A 22,367-nucleotide genomic window follows, 5' to 3' on the forward strand; every position below is an offset into this window, starting at 1 on the left:
ACACGGCTACGACAGGTACAGATGACGACGGAGGCGCCGACGGGACGTGTCCCCCGTCGCCCCCTGCTCGGGCGTCCCCGCCCGACGAGATTGGATCCTTTCATGCCTTGATTTCCAGGGTATCTGAGCTCTTCCAGCTCTGCCCAGAAGAGAAGAAGAAGGAAGGGTTCCTTTACCAACGGCGCAAGGCTAAAAGGAAGACGGTCCTCGCCGTACCACTTCTTGATGACATCTGGGATGAGGGGCTCGTGCTCCTCAAGAACCCTGCCACGGCGCCGGCAAAGAGGGACCGGTACGAGAAGAAGTACCGGGTCCCCGACGCTGCCCCTTTTTTACCTTCGGGCGCAACCTACCCCGGATTCGGTCGTCTCGGCGGCGGCAAAGAAGAAAGCTGGGGGGGCATCGGCCTCGACATCAACTTCCCCGCAGACGGCGAGGGCAGGAAGCTGGACACGATGGGACGACGGGTCATCTCATCCGCAGCGACGACTATCAAGGCGGCCAACGCCCTGGCTATCGTAGCCCGCTACGACAGGGAGTTGTGGTTCAAGATCGCCCCTCTTTTGGACTTCCTTCCGGACGCCAAAAGGGCTGAGGCCCTTGAAATCTTACAGGAAGGTGAGATTGCTTCGGGCAACGCCATCACGGTGGCAACGGACATCGCCGACACCGGTTTCCGTCAGTTGGGCAACAGCGTTTGCCTGAGACGACGAGCATGGCTCAAGGCGACGGATTTCCGCCAGGACGTACAAACCAAGGTTTTGGACATGCCCTTCGACGGGAACAACCTGTTTGGGAAGGCGGTTGATGAGTCCCTTCAGGCCATCAAGACAGACACGGAGACTGCCCGGGCACTGGGAGTGCTCCAACAACGACGGCCGTCCTTTTGGAGCTCCGGAGGCAGACGAGGTGCCTCCAAGGGATCCGGCAGTGGCTCCTCCACGTACCGCCAAGCGGCAAGATCTTCGTCCCAGGAAGCCTACAGGGGACGCGGCAAGTCAGGTGGTGCCCTTCGTCGTCGACAGGGAGGTCAAGGAGGCAAGGCGGCCTCCAAACAAGATTGAACCGACCGTGGGGTCGGGCCCCCGCCGAAGCACCCCGGTGGGAGGCCGGCTGGCGAGGTTCGTCAGCGTGTGGGAGTCCATTTCCACCGACGGTTGGGTGCTGGACGCCCTGGCCCAAGGGCACGCCCTCGAGTTTCAGAAGAAGTGCCCTCGCGTTCCACCCGTGGCCAGGAAGGAAAATCACGTCCCTCAACTACTGTTGGAAGTAAGGGCGATGCTCAAGAAGGGTGCCATCGAGCTCGTCCCAAAGAGGCTTCAGGGCTCCGGAGTTTACTCAAGGTATTTCCTCGTAAAAAAGAAGACAGGAGGATGGCGCCCCATCCTGGACCTGAGACGACTGAACAAGTACATCAAGGCACAGAAGTTCCGGATGTTCACCCTCCAGCACATGCTGGGATAGCTGGAGGAGGGCGATTTCCTGTCGTCGTTGGACTTGGAGGATGCGTACTTCCACATCCCCATTCTAAAAAGACACCGAAAGTTCCTCAGGTTCGTGGTCCAAGGGCGGCACTACCAGTTCAAGGCCTTCCCGTTCGGATTGAAGTCGGCACCCAGGGTGTTCACCAAGTGCCTCGCACCGGTGGCGGCGCGGCTGCGTCTACAGGGGATCCACGTCTACCCCTACCTGGACGACTGGCTCATCCGGGCAAGGACAAGGGAGCTCGCCATGCCAGACCCATGCTGGAGAACAACAGTTACAGGTAAGTAACTTGTTCCTTCTCCAGCATGGGGTCTGGCATGGATTCACATGCTCATGAATAAGAGAATACATAGCAGTACACACATGCACAACCACGGGAGGTGGCAAAAGGCTCAACATTGTGCCTAGTGACCCAGTCATGATCTATGAATATGCCCATGGCTCTGTAATCCACTAGTGCCAAGATGGGGTAGGATTCTTTCTTGGAAGGCGATAGGAATGCCTGTAGAATCACAAGATTGTTTTGTCCGGGAGAGTTCAAGGAAGGAATTGATGAGGAGCAGACACCTTTCTCCTGAAACTGTGCCCCATCTAGGATCGGGAGCTGGCGTTTCCCGAACGCCGTGATGGAGCGATAGGGCACTCTCTCACAAGGTGTTTATCAGAGGCACAGTACATGCACAGTCCAGTGTGAATCCGGCGCATCCTTTCTTGTGCAGTAATGGGTCCACGGAAGGCCCCCTGTTGCATGGGTTCTGGATCTGGGGTTGGAGAAGCTGCGGGCTCTGGCCTGTATGAATGGTCTGTGGCAGCCTTTTGAGATGTTGACTTAGACTTTCTTTTCTCTGCCTTTCTTTCCTGGATACGAAAGTCAATTTTTAGGGAGAGGTCCATGAGGGACTGGAAGGAGCTTGGGCGGGCTACCCTGGCTAGCTCATCCTTTATTTCTTCATTTAGGCCTCTTCGAAAGAGGGTGAAGCTGGCTTTTTGGGACCAATCAGCCTCTTTTATAAGTTGTTGAAAGTGGGTCACATAGGTAAGTATATCCTGGGATCCTTGTTGAAATTCAAGTAGTCGTTCCTGAGCGCTGTAAACAAGCTCTGGGCGATCAAACATGGCTTTTAGGGCTTCCACGAATCCATCATAATCATCTAGGAGGGCGTCGCCCGAATTGACTAGGAAGGTTGCCCAGGATAAGGCGTTATCGGTGAGGTGTGAGATCATAAACCCCACCTTGGCCCTTGGGGTGGAAAAGTAGTAGGGCTTGAAGGTGAAATGCACCAAACATGAGTCAAGGAAGGCCCAAAGGTTCTTTGAAGAGCCATCATATTTGTCCACCACTCCTCCCAATAAGACACTTTCTTTAGTAGCAGAGTCACAAGACAAGACTAGCTGCTTTAAAGCAGCGTTCTCTGCCTTAAGGTTCTGGACTTCAGTGATTCATTCCTGCGTACCTCGCATGAGGTCTTGAACCGCAGCTTCCATCTCTGTATTCGTATTGTTTTTTAGGCGTCTCAATCTGTCACAAGTCTCTCCCCTTCTCACCTGTCTTTCCTTGCTTGCGACCTTCTTTGATGATTTCTTTCGCACGGTCCGGGATTTGTAGAGGCTCGTGTGCTGGTCGTCTGGTTCCAGCGTGGTATAGCAGTCCTACTCCAGGAGGCGTTCGGATGTCCAGTACCAGGAACCAGGAAGGAGACTAAGTCCGAGCTTGGAGGCACGGAACGCTGTGACTCAAGTGCAGGCGAGGATCCCGGAAGAATCGTAAGGTAAGTTCGAGGAAAGAAAAGGGAGGAAGTAGATTCAAGGAATCTGGGAAACAGGACTAGGAAGGAAGTCCCGGGCGAACTTCGGCAACACACGTCAGACTGCTCCGAGCAGTAGCGTTGAGATGCGCAGAGCCGCGGGGGGGTGTCTGCTTTGTAGAATGCTGAACGTAGCGCGTAAAGACTGGCAAGCTGCGTTCCGCACCAAACGGCCATGTTGGAAGGATTACAGAATTCAGCCCTCTATGGGTCAGGGACCACAAAGTCCAGAATGGGCGCAGGCGGCGGTCCATGACAATACATACATATATTCTTTGTGTAAAAGAAAGGCAACAGTCTGTGGATTGTGGTACTTTGCGGAGTAACAGTGCTTCAAAGGAGGAAAAGGCAGACATTTTTTATTTATTTTAGCAAACCTTCAAAAAATGGGATTGTTTGCTTCAAGAAACAGTTTTTGTTAATAACAAAGAGAGACTGAAATCCTGTTATGCTCACCTGGTCTCTGCGGGGACGTTGGGGCACGGTTGGAGCCCTCCCTCGGCTTGGCTCCCTTGGATAGACTCTCTCCCCCAGCTGCTGCTGAGCCTATTGTTCTAAATGCTGGTATTGCCCCTGAGAGAAGATGAGAGGCAATGAAAATGGCGTGGTGGTGTCATGAATTCCCTCAACCCTCTCGTGCCAAAATGAAGTGCGCAAGCGTTTTCCCATGCAAGCTCACTTGTGGTTTTGTAATGCTGAGCTCTCCGTCCTGCTTTTTGTAGCAGGGGCGCGTAGAGTGGACCTAGTTGCTTCACTAATCCGTGGAAGTGGTGATCCAGACCGGCTGTGACCAATCCACTTAGAAGGTAAGTATTTTGATTATGATTAATGTTTGTTTTCTTATAATGTCTTTTGCCTTGATTATTAATAGTAATTCTTGCAATGTCTTATCTCTTTCCCAATATGTGTGAAGATGGCCAATTGGAGTCGTTAGCGAGTCCGGGGGGTTCCCTTGAGGATGATGGAGCTCCCGAATTAGCTGTAAGTTGGCCTCTATAATGGAACTCTAGACTCAGGTATGGCGCAGCCAAGCGTATATGGTTTCTAACCTGTTGTGTTCTTTTTCCGTTGCAGGAGAAGACTGGCGGCGTAGAGCGGAGTTTGGAGGCTTGGGAGCAGCTCCGCGGCAGCAGGATGAAGGTACCACGAAGATGAAGAAAAGAAGTGGAGCCCTGCGTTGCTGGCAGCCCAGATCAGGTGAGGAAAGGCTCCAACTACGATAGCGATGGGATGCAGGTAAGATGCGTGCCCAGCGATGGAGCGGCTGGAATCAGGTAAGGAGCGCCTTCAGCGATGTAGTAGCTGGATTCAGGTAAGAGGCGCCTTCAGCGATGGAGTAGCTGGAATCAGGTAAGATGCGCCTTCAGTGATGGAGCGGCTGGAATCAGGTAAGATACACCTTCAGCGATGTAGTAGCTGGATTCAGGTAAGAGGCGCCTTCAGCGATGGAGTAGCTGGAATCAGGTAAGATGCGCCTTCAGTGATGGAGTAGCTGGATTCAGGTAAAAAGCGCCTTCAGCGATGGAGTAGCTGGAGTCAGGTAAGATACACCTTCAGCGATGGAGTAGCTGGATTCAGGTAAGAGGCGTCTTCAGTGATGGAGTAGCTGGAATCAGGTAAGATGGTCTTCAGCAATGGAGCAGCTGAAATCAAGTGGATACACGATAAGATGAAGAACATGTAAGGACAGCGGTAAGCCTTAAATAGGCTGGCCCTAGCCCCTCCCTCTGGCCCCGCCTTGTGGCTCCACTTGCCCCTCCCAGGGACTCTTGCACGGGCCTTCCAATGATAGTCTATGGCCATGCCCGGCCCTGATGCACGTTCCCTAGGCACAGAGTGTGCAAAGCCAAAGCCGCCAGGACTGGATCCATTTGGGCCGTGGGCGTGATGAAGGCCTGGACCCTTGTCCAATGGCCATGACAAATCCTTAACCTAGTATCAAGGATTCCCTTTGCACCCTCTATTGTGCTCTCTGTCTCACCTATCTTCTCTAATTGCTTTGCTATTGGCTATCCTATCCTTCTCACTAAGTCTGGCAGGAAGAAGTTCAAAAGGAATATCATGGTCTCCAACCCAGGCCTCCCTATCGCTGATATCTACACCAGTGCTTCCTAAAGACAGACGCTTACCGACATCCTCTTTATCGTCGTTCCCTCTCCAGGCGTATGGACCCCCCATATGGTCTCTGTTCTCTCTCCTTTTTCCTCTTCACCCATTAATGGTGGCACCCAATGGGAGGCCCTTCTGGCCCCCTTCCACTCCTCCAAGACCATCACTAATGTTTACCTAAACGGCACCATCTTGGTCCAAGGCCCTCAGGCCAGCCTCCTCCATTTTGATAGACGCCTTATCAACTTCCTTTCTTCTACTGCTGTCCATTCTTTCCCCTCTCTGGCTCCTCTGCCTCCTCCATCCTCTGCCATCTCAAGGGCTTCCTCTGCTGCTTCTCTTACTACCCTGTTGCCTCCTTCCTCTGCCACCCCTCTGGCACCTACCTACTCCTATTTGGCTACCTTGCCCTCTCTTCCTTCCTCCTCTGCCCATCTACAACACTTCCGCAGGGTGTACCTCTGACCTGTACCCCTCCACGGAAGTCCTTCAAAGGGGGCAACCTGCTCCACATTGCTACTTTCAACTCTTGCTCAGCTGTCAAACACTCCACTGACATCTGCCGTCTCCTGAAAGATCTCGATCTGGATGTACACGGTCTGACTGAGACGTGGTTCACGGCCAGCTCTGTTGTAATGAGCTGTAACACTCTCCTTCCTGATGGCTACAAGATCCTCTCGGTGCCCAGAACCAACCATCCAGATGGGGTTGTAGCCTTGATCTTCCAGGAGTGGATCCCTGCTTCTATCATTCCTATACAGGACTACTCCTCCTTTGAATGCCTGGTCCGCAGGCTCTCTATATCTCCTGGTCTTTCTCTCACTGTGACCACTATCTACCAGCCACCCGGCCAGGTAGCCCCCTTCCTCTTTGAGTGGGCGAACTTCTCCTCTTCCCTCCTTCTCTTTGCCTCTACCTCTCAACTTCTCCTCCTCGAAGAACTTAACATCCACTCGGATGCTTCTTGTCCTTCTGCAGGACTCTTTTGCAACCTCTGCGACTCTCTCTCTCTTTTCTTCCCTCTGGCCCAACTCACTCTGCACAGCACACCCTGGACGTTCTGATCTCCTCAGACCTCCCCCTCCCCAACCCTCTCACCACTCCTCTCTCCTGGAGTGATCACTTTCTCCTTTCCTCCCATCTCTCTCTCTCTACCCCTTAGGCCAAGATGACTCCAGCACTGCCATCTACCTTCTCGGTCATCCGACCTATGAAGCGTGTGTCAGTTGATGCTTTTGCCACTACTTTCTCTCCTCCTTCTGCACCTTTGGCTGACTCAAATCCCGACACACCCCTATCTAGCCATCATCTTGCTATCTCTTACACGCTTGATGTACTTGACCCCGTCATGAGGATCCACTAGAAGCCAAAATCCAAGTGCAACTCTTGGTACGACTCCGACCTCGTCACCATCAAATGCAAGTTTAGGGTGGCTGAGAGGAAGTGGAGACAGGCACACCCTCTGACAAACTGGCCTGCCGCCTGCACCAAAGGCAGTACAGACCGTCTGTCCTCGCCAAGAAGACAGCATGCATCCAAGCCCGCATCTCTGCAGCAGCTAACAACTCGGCCAAACTCTTCAAAATCTGCAAGGAGCTGGCCAATCCTCCTGCAGTCTCTACCTCTCCTGTTCCCTCCCAGGACCTCTGTACAGCCTTAGCTTCCCACTTCATCACTAAAACTCAGGACATCCTGTCCAACCTCTCTTCCTCTTCCTCCTCCACTCCTGGCATGCCTGTGGCCTCCCCTCCTCCTCCTTTCTCTTCCTTTCCTTTGTTCACCCCTGATGATGTTTCTAGACAAGTCCGATCTATGAAAATCTCATCAAAACAGGTTATTCCCTGTTCATCCAGAACCATCAAGGACCACAGCGCCACCCTTCTGCAATCACTCTTTTGCACCTTCCCCTCACCCCCTAAGTACTCCATTGTGCACCCCCTCCTAAAGAAGCCCTCTGCCGATCCTTCCTCTCCGGCTAACTATCGGCCGATCTTCATCACTCCTTTCCTGGGCAAACTCTTCGAAAAGCTGGCCATCTCCCGGCTTAATCTTCACACTGAATCTGTTGGTTGCCTCCATGACCACCAGTCTGGCTTCAAAGCTGCCAGAAGCATGAAAACTGCTCTCCTTAACATCCATGAAAACTTGCTCTCTAACCTTAATTCTAATCCTTCCATCTGTCCTCATTCTCCTCGATCTTTCTTCTGCTTTTGATACGGTCAACCATGCAATCCTGCTCAATCGCTTTTTGATAATCTGGGTATCACTGATCAGGCCCTGGCCTGGCTGACCTCTTTCCTCACTGATCGACCCTCTCAGTTCCAGCTATGGTCCTTCCTCTCTTCTATCCCTCTCCCTACCTGTGGTGTTCCCCAGGGGTCTAACCTTTCTCCCTGGCTGTTCAACCAATTCCTGGCACCTCTTGCCCACCGCATCCCTGGTCTCTTTTCCATCTTTCAGTGTTATACGGATGACACCCAACTCTCTTTCAGGCTCCTCTCGGCCGCCTCTACATCTTCTCTCATTCCAGACTGTATGTCCCAATTCAGGAGTGGTGTGCCGCCAATGATCTCTGCCTTAATGCCAGTAAGACTGAGATCCCCCTCATTGGAATACCTGCTCCCTCCTTTCCTCTCTCCCACTGGCCGCCCACTCTGGGCCCTCTTCCTGCTCCTACCTGTGAGGCTAAGAACCATGGGGTAATCTTCAACTCCACCACCTCTTTCTCACCTCACATCTCCGAAGTCTCTAAGAAGTCAAACTATCAGCTGCAACTCCTCAGAGGTATTCTTCCTTTCCTCACCTTGCCCCAGAAGATCACTGTCTCCAGAGCTCTGGTCCCCTCCAGGCTGGACTACTGCAACAGCCTTTTTCTAAATCTTCCTGCCTCTACTCTCTGTTCTCTACAACTTATCCAGAACAGGACTGCGGGTCTTGTCTTTGGCCTCAAGCCCAGGGATCGTATCTCTCCAGCCCTGAAATCTCTTCATTTGCTACCAGTGGCATCAAGGATTAAGTTCAAGATCCTCTACATCGTCCACAAGGCTTTCTGGGGCCTGGGACCGCACTACCTCCAACTCTCTGTTCCTAAACATCTCGCTTCTCAAGCTCTCCGCTCATCCACCTCCAACTCTCTGAGGGTCAGTTGCTTTTACAAGCCGAGAGTTGGGGGCAGATCTCTTTCTTCAGCTGGGGCCTTCCTCTGGAACAGCCTCCCTGCCTTTCTCACACTTGAGCGGAACCACCTCCGGTTCCAGAAGCAACTCAAGACCTTCCTCTTCGCTTCCACTTTCTCTCTTCCTGTCCCCTGCTGATGACCCGTCTGCTTCATGCTCTGGTCACCTGGTCACCCTCTGAACTTGGGCTCAGGTCCCTGCAAGTCCAGTTGCACCTCACACTGCCTCTTGGCTCCCCAGCACTTGTGATCTGTATCTGTAACCCTACGGTCCCTTCTCTCTGCACTTATGAGCCATCCGTTGTCTGCACTTTCTAATTACTGACACTGAGCCACCCGCTGGCTGCACATTTAGATTACCTGTACTTCTCCACCCCCCGCCCCCATTGTCACTTCTCCCCTTCCACTTCCCTGCACTTTTGCAATCTGAATGACACAAGGCCTAGTAAGATTGTTGTTTTGTCCTCCCTCTGTTTCCCCCTCCTTGTCACACCTAGAAACACTTGTGTACAGGCGCGTTATTAATGCCATATCATCATATCAAGGCTGGTAAGAGTATCCTGCTGTGAAAAATGACATTTAAAGACTGGGAACCAACCAAGCTTTGCCTTTTCAATTTTTAGTTAGGTGTTTTCTAAAGTGATACGGCCAGTTAGTTGGATAGGTTTCGGAATAAAAAAGGACTTTAAACAGCAACAGATCCCAACGAGCCAGCAGTGGCTCCAGAAAGTTTGGAAGTGTGTCTTGTTAGAATGGGAAACATAAAAGATGCAGGGGAATCAAGAGGCCTTCAAGCAGGATTGGGGTACGGTCCTGACATACTTACAAAGTGACTATATGCTGCAATTGTGTCCACATAAGATCAGAATTCTGGACATATTATGAAACCATGGGACCTTTTGGAATGTAAGAAGGTTTTTCTCTGACAAGTAGGGGAGGTTGAAGGGGATTTGGGGGGGAGAGTTTGTATTGTAAATTGCAGATTGTTGAAAAATTTATAAAAACATTTATTTTAAAAAGGAGTTTATTTTGGGCTTTAACCTACATCCTTAGCTTCTGTTTTTGATAGATAGGGAACTTCCCTCATAGAAATAGGGAAAGTTACGTGTTTTGATCTTTTTATTTTGAATAAAACCCTTGAACCATTGAGTCTTCTTCTGGTTCACCACAACATGCTAATGATTTTCCACCAGTTCCTACACAAGTCTTACACATGAGACACCTGAGGTAGTTCATATCATGTGACCCCACAGGAGTCTCACACAAAGGGTTACTGAGCAACTTCCCTGTTCCGATTATGCAATGCAAATTTGTCTGAGATGAAGAGGGATGAAAAAAAGAGAAACACGATATACAGACATTAATCAAAGCATCCAAATTCAAACCATGAACATTAGTAAAAAAGGGAAAAGTTATAAAGACAAACATCAAATTGAGTTGTGTGTATATTATTTGTGAAACAAATCATGTGACTAGAGTTTAAACTATAAAAGAAATGTACTCCCACAAGCAATTCCGAACTCCAACTGAGAAATGTTGAAGCATTTTTAAATATTAAAACCAAGGCACTCAAAACATTAATGCTATGTCATAGGTGATCACACAAGGAAGGCATATATAGGGTACTGAAAAGGACAATCTTCAATTTACATAACCCCAAGTGCCTGAACTAATCTATTGTAAATAGAAGTTATGAAGTTCAAGCACTGCTTCTGTCCAAGCTGGACTATGGCAATGCTCTCCTCACTGGACTCCCCTGCAGCGCCCTTGCAACGCTGCAAGCCATACAAAACACAGCAGCTAGACTCATTGTCCACCTACCAAAACAGTCACACATCACCCCAGCTCTCGCCCAGCTCCACTGGCTCGCCATACCCCAAAGAATTACATTCAAAGGACTCTGCATTGTTTTTAATGCCATTCACCACAAACCCCATTTTACCTTAATGGCAAACCAATCAAGCAAGCCAGCATCTCCTACACATTTCACTCTGCAAACTAACATGCACACAAATGCAAGTATTTACCCACTGGGTACTGGGGGCATGGAACACCCTAATTCTTCACATTTGTACTGCACCCTCTATCACCACTTGCAGAAAGAGCCTCAAAACATTCCTGTTTCACCACACAAATCTCCTCAACTCCACCTCCCCTGCCACCACTAGTCTTCCCTAATCTTTCTCTCCTATCCTGAAAACCTTTTGTAACTTCTGTTTCTCCTCTCACCTTCTTAACCCTGTAACCTTGTAGGTGCTCCAAGACCCTCTGGGTAGGGCAAGCACTGAACAAAAAATCGAATAAAATAAAATGAAACCAAGACAGATTCTGGAATGTCTAAAAGAGATACGCCATGAGGAAAGCATAGCACATCCAGTGAGACCCCTTAGTTAATGGGTGGTTCCTCGAAGGGAAAAACCTAACTTATCCCTACTCCACCCCAATCTCAGTAGCAGTAACAGTTAAGGAGAACAGTTTTCTCTCTCCCATGCAGCATTTAAGGAGGGAAATACTTCCTTTCCCCTGCCCATAGGAAAAGGGATTTTGCACAATTGGAAACTTACTAGAAGTTTTCCTGTTCTTTGGGATAGCATTTTAAACACCAGAAACCCAAAACCAAACTTTGGTGCAGGGGATTCCCAGAGGGCATGGCAGGAGCAGATGTCACTGATGACCCCCCCCAAAAAGGTTCAAAGATTGTCACCTCGTCATATGCACATATATAGTCACAACCAGTGACTTGCACTGTAACCCTCATATGAATAATGCGGATCTTGTAAATCATACTATTCTCATCATCCTGGTGGTTCGCTCGAATCGCTGTGTCGGGATTCTAGGCATCACACTTCTGACACTACTTATCATAGATGACCAGGATAGTTAAACAAAACACCTAGAGACCCAGAAAAAGTCCACGGGTTGTATTTTTCCATGTGGGCCCTAGTGCTGTCCCTCTCTCTCTCTCTCTTGTCTCCCTTTGGGAAACCGCTTACCCAGGCGTCCATAGCACCACATTAATGGTGCTGATCGGAAGACCCTCTGGTCTTGAGACTAATTTAATGCTGCTGGGATTACAATAAAAGCAGGATGACTGACTCCCTCAAGGGTTTTCTAACTGACCCAACTTAATACAGTGGTTAGTCTTCTAAAGAGGTTGGGAAGTGCCTTGCAGCCACTTGGTTAGATCTGCCCAAGGCCAGTCATGCTCACTCTTACCTAGCCCTTTCTACCCTGTCTATGCCTCCTCATTGACTTCTTGCTTCCACTGTTCTGTCCCTCTGATGTTTCACTCCAATGTCCTGCAACGCCCCATCTTCTCGATGTGTCTTCTTCTTCCCTACTTAACTACTACCGCTCTTCTTAAACCACTGCTGCTACTCTACTCCTCCTATTGCTACCCCTGTACTGGGGTCCCTGCCACCACCTTCCTACCACTACTGCTCTCCTCACACCACTACCACACTCCTAACACTTCCCTCCTACCACTACCATTTTCCCTACTGGTCTGTACCAGACTTATCACAGACATAGCCTACACTGTCTCTCCTACTCATTCATCTCACACACATTCACCCTGCATAGCATCAGATTTCTTTACACCAATATCTCTCCACCCATCTTCTCCACCAGCTGCTGCTCTTCCTCCCCTCCTGTTGTTCTCTCGGTTGTCCTCGACTACTGACCCAGGTAACACACCTATTGGTTTCCTCTGGCTCGTTTAAACTCTGCTTTCCTTCCGTGATTGGTGAGCTTTCCCTGGCTTTTATTGTCCTTCTTTTATCTATTCAGTTAGGGGTGTTTTGATATTGGTAGAAAAAGGGCTTAGTCATGCTGCCTGCTTTGCTGGTGAGTTGCTTCGTCTTGCTGACCAAGATGAGGAAGAGGCCAGAGAGGGGTCCGCTCTGTCCATGGGAACCTGCGTGGCATCAACCTCACTGCTAATGCAAGGCCGGGATTCCCCGGCACAAGCTTCCTTGGGACTATCCCGCCTTCGAACTAGCGCCTCCTTGCTTGTTTAAGCAGAGTGGCAGGGAATTCCTTCAGCTGTCGCTGCAGCCCTGAATGAGGGGGTGTGTCCCTCATAACAGCTGCTCCTCCGGGCCTTGGGGGTGGCTCTCAGCATTGTTTGCAGATGGGGCTCACTTGCCATCTATGGCGGTAAAGAATGGCAGGAAGGTCTGCCCTCACTCATTCAGTAGCCACAGGGAAAGGGTGTATCCCTTGCTCCTCCCCCCTATTGTTTTATCAAAGAAACGTTCTCCTATTTTGACACAACCAATCCTTTGGACATGTCACAGAGAGCAGTAGAAAAACATCAGCTCCTGCATCTCAAACAAACTGAAAGACATCTAAAATGGCAAAAAGCATTATAAACACCTCCCTTCCATGGCTTAGAATAGGAAGCCAATTAACGAATCAATTCAAAGGTTTCCCTCAGCCAATGGCATGGCGCTTAGAGCTTTAAAACTGATGCAAAAGTCCACAGACAGTGTTACTGACCTGGGAGCTAAGGAGAGAAGTTTTTGAAAAAGCTAGGGAGCACCAGAGAAGGGGAACCCTTGAGCCCAGCAGAGGGATTTGCCCCAGTAAAGGGGAGAAGAGCCCCTTTTGCCATATAGAAAAGTGTTTTGCTCTCCAGTGAGGGAGAGAAGAGCTGCCAGAATCACAGAAAAGGGGTGTGCTCTTGTGTGGAAGAGGTGAGTTCATGAGCCTAGAAGGGGTGGGAGGGTGTCTCAGTGGGGTTAAGAAGTGCCCCTTAAAACCAGAAGAGTGTGACCCTTGACCCAAGAGAAGGGATGTGGTGAAAAGTAGTAAGAGAGAGTGAGACTTTGATCCCCAGGTGAGGGGATGTGTAAAAGAGGGGACAAGCCGCTTGAACCTGGAAGAAGGTACTAAGTATCAGAGAGAAAGAGAGCCCCAAGATGGGGAGGAATTTTGGGACACTTGGCAAAGGGAGGAAGCCCTAAAATCCCAAGAGAGTCAGAGATGCCTGGCGGTCGCCGGAAGAAAGGATAATAACTGAGCTCTAAAAATCACTAAGCAGGAGACCTTCCTCTCTGCAGCTTTATGTATACCTTTTTATTTGCTGTCCTTCATATATATAATACTGCTTTCAAGAACTATTTTTACCAAGAACCTTTGCTATAGTCATCATGAAACAATTTCCATGCAATATTTGACTGTTTTACTTAAGTAATGAACCCCGTCCGGCGGAGACTTTACTGGGCCAGGTAACATTAGCCCCAGGTATTAACAGACCTCGTAAAGAACCCTGTCTGGAGCGGTGTATCGCCATTAGCATCCTGGCATACCTTTTCTGGAATGATAGTAATAATTTTTGAATTGAGAAACGCCATGGTTCTCATTTCTTAACTTAAAAAAATTACAAACCAAGATATCCACCAGGTCAAGGGATAAGGGAAGTACACGTAGTCTCTTCTCTCTTTCAATGGTGGCCATTGCCGCAGTGGGTTAGTGCCGAAACACAGAGTGTCCCAAATGCATAGTGGTACTAGGCAACTTCAGGTAAGTGGGAAAAGGGTGGCAATTCCACTGCACAGAAGAGTCGGAACGTGGGTTTTACCATTATGTTCTTCATTATTTAAAGTGTGTGTAGTAATGTTATTTTCCAAGGGTGCTATGAAACACGAATGGCACATACATTTTCCCCATGTAGGGCGAGTGTGAATTATCCCAAAGTAGTGTGACACAGTTCATCCAAGTCTTAATCATTTCAACACCCTTGTTCCTAAAAGCAACAGTTTTCCCCATGTATGTTTAGAAAGTTTAACTATTGTTCAGAGTTTGAAGATCAAAGTATAACCACAAGACCAGAAACATTCACAATTATCAAAAGAATTTCAACATCCAGAATGGCGATAGGTCATGTCTGATACTAGGCTTATGGACTTTAGTTATAGTTGTAATAGTGAGACTAGCAGTACCAAAATTGAAAATGCTGTTGCAAAAATAGGCGTACAATATGTAGCCACTTGGAAACACTGAAAATATTTACAAACTGAAAAAGGTTTTCACCAAATCTGGGCAAAACTGAAATGGAAGGAACCCGCATTCATGATTGCATATAAGTGTTATACCTGCCTTTTTAACTCCCTAAAATCAGGCCAATGCTCCTACACCTGTTACTACCCATTTTTATTTTAGTCTCATGTGTCTGACCCTTTATGACAGTGCCACCTCTACCTGCGCTGTTCAGGTGACATGTTCAGACCAGTGGTAAGAGGACCTTTACTATAGTGCTGCATAAAGTAAAGATGGCCTAAGTGAGAAAAGGGTTTCTTTCCTCTATTGGAATTGCTACGTTTTTGCTTCCTAAATAATCCCTTTATGCACAACCTCCCAAAATAGAGATTGAAATACTATTATCTCACATTTTGCACTGGAATTCTGACTGCAATTAACCCAACATGTCTGCAGAACGAGTACATTGGTTTCTCATCCTCACTGATGAATGTGGGCTTTGTTTTACTGATAGATCATAATTCTCAAAGGGCGAACTTTTCATGTGACAGAACCTTTGGCCAATGTGTTTGCTTTAAGAAATTGTTTTGTCTGTTATTTGTGCTTTGGTATGCAAAATGAAAGCTGCTGCATTGGAAGTCAAAGCCTGCACGTTAAAACCAGTGTTTTGAACTTTTGACCACCATCTTGAAACGTTGTCTGTAAATGTCACAGGAAACGCTTGCTGGATCTTTCGGCATGCCCTTTGTTGATGGCTTGAGCATTAGAGATTCTGTTGGCCGTGCTCAGTGGCAGCACTAGAGTTTCTAGATTATTTTAGTGCGGATAGATTTTTGTTTTCACTGAACATGCTTGATGCAAAATCATACCATCATTCTGAATGGCTCACGCTACCGTCTCCCAATTTCTCTTTTTTTTCATAGTTATACCACTGAATTTGTAGACTTGGGAAATGTTTCTGCTTTACGAACATTTCGTGTTCTCCGTGCACTTAAAACAATCACAGTAATTCCAGGTATAGTATGCATGCTTTCGCTGTCCCTTGCAAGCAACATTTCCTTATTGTAAAATTATTGGATACAGTGCTTTGTTGTTACAGTTTCGGTTTGCAAAATGGCTGCAGACAGTCTAGTTGTCCCAGCATCCTTTTGATTGCATGTGTTGGTTTATTTCACGTAGATACATATACTAAAACATACACACACCCTGTAAACATGCTTGTTCCTGGGAAAGCGAGGATATTGAATATGTAGGTGTTGAGGGCCTTTGCGAATGGGAAGTATGGGTCAGTTTGCGATGTGAAGATGTGTTTGGCCTTACGGTAGAAGAAGTAGCTGTTGGTTCTTCTAGTAAATCTGATTTTTGTCCATGGTTAAACTGAGGAGGATGTTCATAGGTGTTGCTTGGGGAGCAGAGGAATATTCAGGACATGCTACTCGGTCATTTCAAGGCCACGCTGGGTGTGATGAATGTTATCTTGGTTTGTACTTCTACATTGTAGCCATCAAAAAGTTAACCAGAAGCATTATGGACCCTTTGAAACTGGTCCAGTTGTTATGCTTGGAGGTAGACATAGACATTTAAGGTGTAAGTATATTTCTGCTTGCATTGGCAAGTTTTTTGAACACGTTTAGATTAAAGTGACAAAATATTTAGGCAACAACGCTGGTTTAAGTGATCAAAAAGAATCTTGTTGGTGGCAGGTTACAATTTTTTTATTTAAAAAAATGTTTTAATTGTGCATTAGTTTCAATACAAAAATCATTAAGCACATTTCTATATATCAAAAATAGATGTTCAAAAGAAGCTTAATTTTAATTCTCAGCATTCCATCACAAAGTTAAAACAAGTTAATTAAATCATACACTCAGATATCAAATTTCATCATCATGTGAACACAGTAATTAGTCCTATATAGATTATCAAAGCTCTATTTCATTTGTAGCGAGATTCCAAATTGCAGATACAGCCGCATTAATCACAACAGATTGAGTCCCCAACAATGTAGACCAAAATTGCTCCCCATCTTACGAAGCTCCCATAACCCCTCTTATAATAGCCCTTCAAAGCTGTGCAAGAAGTTAGCACATGTCGACATGTCTCGACCTCAAGGCTGCAGCGTCTGCAAAGATCATCTTGCAATGCAGAGTTTTTCCAGGAACTAGTATATTCTTTAGTGAAACATTTCTCAGCTCCCTGGAAATATATCTGGAGATACATTTTTGGGCCACATTGATGGGGGCTGAATCGATTGCGATAAATGCAGCCGCTCATCATATATGGATGCGAGTCATGTAGGACAAAACAGGGGCCCTTGCATAAGGGGTGACATATGATTGTCAAATGTTTAATGGATTTAAAAGATGTATATATGAATTTGGAGAGTGACACTTTAAGTTGGTAATTTTTTATGATGAAATGAATATGTGACATATTTCGGGTTGCATGCCGGGTGCCTCCCTTAAAACTCTGGTACGAATAGTCTTGGTATCTTTTATAGTTATGGAGTTTTTCGATGTTAACAGCCAAATCCCTTTGCTGGGTTTTAAGTTTAATTATTCTTTCATAATCAGGGTGAATTTCAAAAAGGTCCAGTTTAAGTCCCAAGTCTGACAAATGACTTTGAGTAAACCGTTGGAGTTCAACAATGAAAGGATTTTGACAATCAAAATTCATCCCTTCACCCAACAGTTGTAACAAGGCATTTGAACTATGATCTAATTTGCACAGTTTGGCATATAGCAAAACTCTTCTAACACACTACAACAAATGTTAGGATGGAAGACCGTATTCAAGCCTCAATGCTTCAACAGGGACGGCTTTAGGGAGATTAATAATGGATCACAATAATTTTGCTTCAGGTTTCCTCAGTCATTTGACCTGCACTGATGGTAAGACTTCTAGTGCATTTAGTATTGAGGGAATAATACTTACTTTGTAGATCTCTAAAAAACCCCCAATATTGTGCCCCCCACGATGTTCGATATCATTCTTAATTACTAGCCATTTTTTCCAAGTTGTCTCATAAACGAATGCCTTGTAATAAGAGGGCGGTTATCAAATTTTTACTGGGAAACCCAGCTATATAAATTCCTGTACATTTTACAAAACAGTATTTTCCACACGCCATTTGAATTTTTCTATAGCTGTGTGGCTACCGCCAAGGCGCATAGTTCTGGTCTTTCATTTATTAATACCCATGTCAATTTCCCTTGCATAATCAGCGAGGGCAGTTAGTGATCGCTGTAAACCGATAAGGGTCTGATCAAAAAGAATAATATCGTCAGTATAGGACATGCTGACGATTTTAGTACCGTTTATCATTGGCGGGAAATTTCATGAATTGTAAAATAGGTTCCTTTTCAGCTGTGTAAGCTTTGTAGACAATGAGGCCCAATACACATCCCTGCTTCAGACCATGATTTATTGGAAAATATTTGGAATAGTGACCTTCGGAGCTGAGACCTATGGAAATTGGGGTGTTTAAGTACAGGGATTGTATTAAGTAAAGCAATTGTGGGTCGATTCCCCTTTTTTCAGTTTTTCCCATAACTTGGGTCTTGAAACCAGATCGAAGGCCTTAGTGAAATCCACGTAAAAGCAAAACAAACCACGTTCACTCCCTTTAGTACATGTCGAAAGGAGGAACTGGAGTGTGGCAATATTGGTTATGGTATTAAACGTTTTTCTAAATCCTGTTTGAAAAATTTGCAAAACAAAGAGGGTCTGGGAGTCTCTCTACCAGCACAAACATGGTCCAATGACTTGTTCTTGGGTGGATGGCCCCTGGGAGAGTCTCAACCAAGTCTTTAGCTCACTGTCTCTTTCATAGAGAAGAAATATCCCTGCATATCGGTCTTTCTCCTGCCCAGGGGCAGTCCAGCACCAAAATGCTAGGCAATTCTCCTCTGATCAAGAGTACCAACAGCAACCCCATACATGTGTTTCAGTCTTGTTGGGCATTATCAGTGAGGTGGAGCTGTGCCTCTCTGAGAACAGTGAGCAAGGGGTCTACGTCTGGATTCCCCTGGTAACCCAGGGTGAGACCCAAAGTTACTAAATATGCAAAACAAAAGGGGGTCTGGGAGTCTCTCTACCAGCACGAACACGGCCCAATGACCTGTTCTTGGGTGGATGGCTCCTGGGAGAGTCTCAGCCAAGTGTTTAGCTCACTGTCCCTTTTACAGACTAGAAATATTCCTACATATCAGTCTTTGTCCTGCCAGGGGTATTCCAGCTCCGAAATGCTAGGCAATTCTCCTCTGAACAAGAGTACCAACAGCAACGCCATACATGTGTTTCAGCCTTGTTGGGCATCATCAGTGAGGTGGAGCTGTGCCTCTCTGAGAACAGTGAGCAAGGGGTCTACGTCTGAATTCCCCTGGTAACATAGGGTGAGACCCAAAGTTACTAAATATTCAAAACAAAGGAGGGTCTGGGAGTCTCTCTACCAGCACAAACATGGCCCAATGACCTGTTCTTGGGTGGATGGCCGCCGGGAGAGTCTCAACCAAGTCTTTAGCTCACTGTCCCTTTCACAGAGAAGAAATATTCCTGCATATCAGTCTTTGTCCTGTCTAGGGGCAGTCCAGCACCAAAATGCTAGGCAATTCTCCTCCGAACAAGAGTACCAACAGCAACCCCATACACATGTTTCAGCCTTGTTGGGCATCATCAGTGAGGTGGAGCTGTGCCTCTCTGAGAACAGTGAGCAAGGGGTCCACGTCTGGATTCCCCTGGCAACCTAGGGTGAGACCCAAAGTTACTAAATATTCAAAACAAAGGGGGGTCTGGGAGTCTCTCTACCAGCACGAACATGGCCCAATTACCTGTTCTTGGGTGGATGGCCCCTGGTAAAGTCTCAACCCAGTCTTTAGCTCACTGTCCCTTTCACAGAGAAGAACTATCCCTGCATATCAGTCTTTGTCCCGCCCAGGGGCAGTGCAGCACCGAAATGCTAGGCAATTCTCCTCTGAACAAGAGTACCAACAGCAACCCCATACACGTGTTTCAGCCTTGTTGGGCATCATCAGTGAGGTGGAGCTGTGCCTCTCTGAGAACAGTGAGCAAGGGGTCCACGCCTGGATTCCCCTGGTAACCTCGGGTAAGACCCAAAGTTACTCAATATGCAAAACAAAGGGGTGTCTGGGAGTCTCTCTACCAGCACTAACACGGCCCAATGGCCTGTTCTTGGGTGGAAGGCCCCCGGGAGAGTCTCAACCAAGTCTTTAGCTCACTGTCCCTTTCGCAGAGAAGGAATATCCCTGTCATGGCTGTCAAGTCTAGGTCCGTTTTATTGAGATCACCCGCTATCAAGACATAGCCAGCTGGTGACTTCTCAAACCAATGAGAGATAGAATTAATCAGAATATTCTGAATAGATCTCGTCTGGGAGCCACCCGGGGGATCATAAATATTTATGATTAGCATTTGCTCGGATTTAACAGAGGAAGGTTGAAAAATGTTCCATCAGTACATATGAGGATTTTTGCCAATATGGAAATGGGGTCAAATTTAAATGTGCTTTAGCGCCTATGGCCAGACCACCACTTACCACCCCTTTCTTTGAGGGGATTGCCTTTTGGGTCAAAATTTGAAAACCATCAATAGAAATAGATTTGGTGCACCAAGTTTCTTGTAACATGAATACATCTGCGCCCTCTAACAGTTTTTTACCCTCTACATGTACCAAAAAGGAGCGAAAACCCCTAGTGACCATGATAGCTACCGTAAACCGGTTATTGGCATAGTTGGTCAATTGGCCCCATTTTGGGGTACACCGGCATCCAATATTCAGTATCAGGCATGCATTTTCTTGCTCTAGTGCTTTGAGTTTGTAGCACTCGGAGCGCCTCACGCTCAGAGTTTTGTGTGGCATATTGCCTGGCGGCTGAAGCTCATGCTCCGCAAATGATTGAGTATTTAGTTTGACCTTTCTGCAAGCAATCAGGGTATAGCGCGACTGAGAAAGGAAGTCTGCGTGGGTTTTCAACAGAGGGACCATTAAAGGAGAAGCAAATTCCACCAATGCCCCGTTCGTATAACTATTCCATTCAGGTAACCCCATTTTTAGAATGTTGGTAGATTGGGTTACATCAAGATATGGAGTCTGTTGAAAAATGGACAAGAGAGCGGTCCTGTTAAAAAATGGTCTGAAGTCAGTGTTTCCCTCAAAAATGATCCATGTGCCCTTATCTTTTAAGGCATTTGGATGAATAATTGGGATGTTAATCATAGGATCAACAGTCAGTGGCTCCATTTGTGACTTTTGTTTAAATAGTGACTCATTCATGTCTGCTCTAACAGAGGTAATCGACAAATCATGTGGCTCTGTGTCGGGGTCTTCATTTGCCAGTTTTTTGTTTTGTAAGGGCTGCACAGATGAGTGATTCTCAGACAAATTTTCCCCCTAATCTTTAGAGGGCCATGTAGATATATCTGACGAATGCAACCGTTAGGAGCACATTTTTATACTAGGGAGCGCTTATGACTGCTGTCTTTGTTAGTAAAAAATGCACCACTTTGTTTTGTCTTCACTATTGTATCTGCGAACTTAGATGAATCAAAAGGCAGCTGTAAATCCTTAATATGCCATTTGTTCTTTAAAACGTTTTTTAACTTAGTAGGAGGAGGAATATTAATTTCTTCTAAGTCCCATCCTGCTGAGATTGTTTTCTTACTCCTTTCTGGAAAGTGCAGTGGGTTCATTTCTTTTTTTCCCTTTCTTTTCAGCCTCCTTTGTTGTGGTTTGCTGTTCGATTGTATCTAACACGTGTTTAACATAAGCAGAGACAATTTCAAGCAATTGTAGCATAAGAGCTTTTCCATGAGAGAACTATGTGCAGACGATTGTGTGTCTATCTGAGATGCATGAACACTGAAGTTATTTTTAAGTTCAGTCTGGCCCCCCAGAGTCGTATCATTTGAATTTGACCCGTCACTATCTCTGCTTGGCTCATCAGTGGTCGCAGAGTCTGAGAGGGTGGTAAAGGCCGCCATGTCAGGAGAGTTGGACAAATTAATATCAGTAATGTCTTCCAGATTTTTAACTTCATACAAAAACTGCTCACCTCCCAAAGATGCATGTTTCAAATTGACGACCAACTTCAGCAGAGAATTATTGTTATCTATAGCCTGTGATAAAGATTGATCCGAGTCATCATTTATTGTTATCGAAGAATGGCGAGGATCGGAAGAGTGCTTAGGCTTGAAGAAGGCAGTCATTTCCGATTGTGATAATGGGGTGTGTAAGATATTAGAAGCCGTGCCCTGCTTTACAGCGGTTTTCTTTGGTTGGCATTTGTTATTAGCAGCAGCGCTGCGCAATGAAACTTTACGAGTCATTGCTTGTCGAAAAACAAATGGTAAGTGCTCTTACCTTAAATTGAAGAGAGGCAAGTGAGATATGAGGGAGGAAAGAAGGCCCCCGCTCCACACGACAACACGACCACAAGACCCAGGACACTCAGCCTCACCCTCGACGTGCGCGCTGACGCAGTTTTGTCCTAAAGCCAGGCACAATGTGTTGATTGCAGCTCTATGGTGGGCCTCCAGGCCAGAGCAGCAAACTCAGAGCAAGTGACAGCCCCGTAAATCGCCAGTAGCAAACACTGCTAATTTTGCAGAGCAGCGAGATAGCAAAAGGAGAGCCCAGTAACGTAGGACACTCAACCTCACACTAAAAGCGCGTGCTAACGCGCTCGAGGTAGGCTTTTGTAGGTGTTCGTAGCAGTTTGCTCCCAATGCTGGCACAATGTGTTGATTGCAGGTCTATGGTGGGCCTCCAGTCCAGGCCAGAGCAACAAACTCAG

General features: G+C 47.0%; 1 protein-coding gene across 3 annotated transcripts in view; it reads left to right on the plus strand.

Annotated features, from left to right (window-relative positions):
* LOC138521307 (sodium channel protein type 4 subunit alpha-like) overlaps positions 1–22,367 on the plus strand; it is a 3,496,387-nt gene that overhangs the window by 1,251,780 nt on the left and 2,222,240 nt on the right. For all 3 annotated transcript variants that reach the window (XM_069634046.1, XM_069634045.1, XM_069634044.1), the window contains one exon: positions 15,480–15,571. In XM_069634046.1, the coding sequence (XP_069490147.1) occupies positions 15,480–15,571 (92 nt within the window). The remainder of the gene's footprint in view (positions 1–15,479; positions 15,572–22,367) is intronic.

The sequence above is a fragment of the Ambystoma mexicanum genome, chromosome 13, assembly GCF_040938575.1.
Source record: "Ambystoma mexicanum isolate Mex_15411 chromosome 13, UKY_AmexF1_1, whole genome shotgun sequence".
NCBI lineage: Eukaryota > Metazoa > Chordata > Amphibia > Caudata > Ambystomatidae > Ambystoma > Ambystoma mexicanum.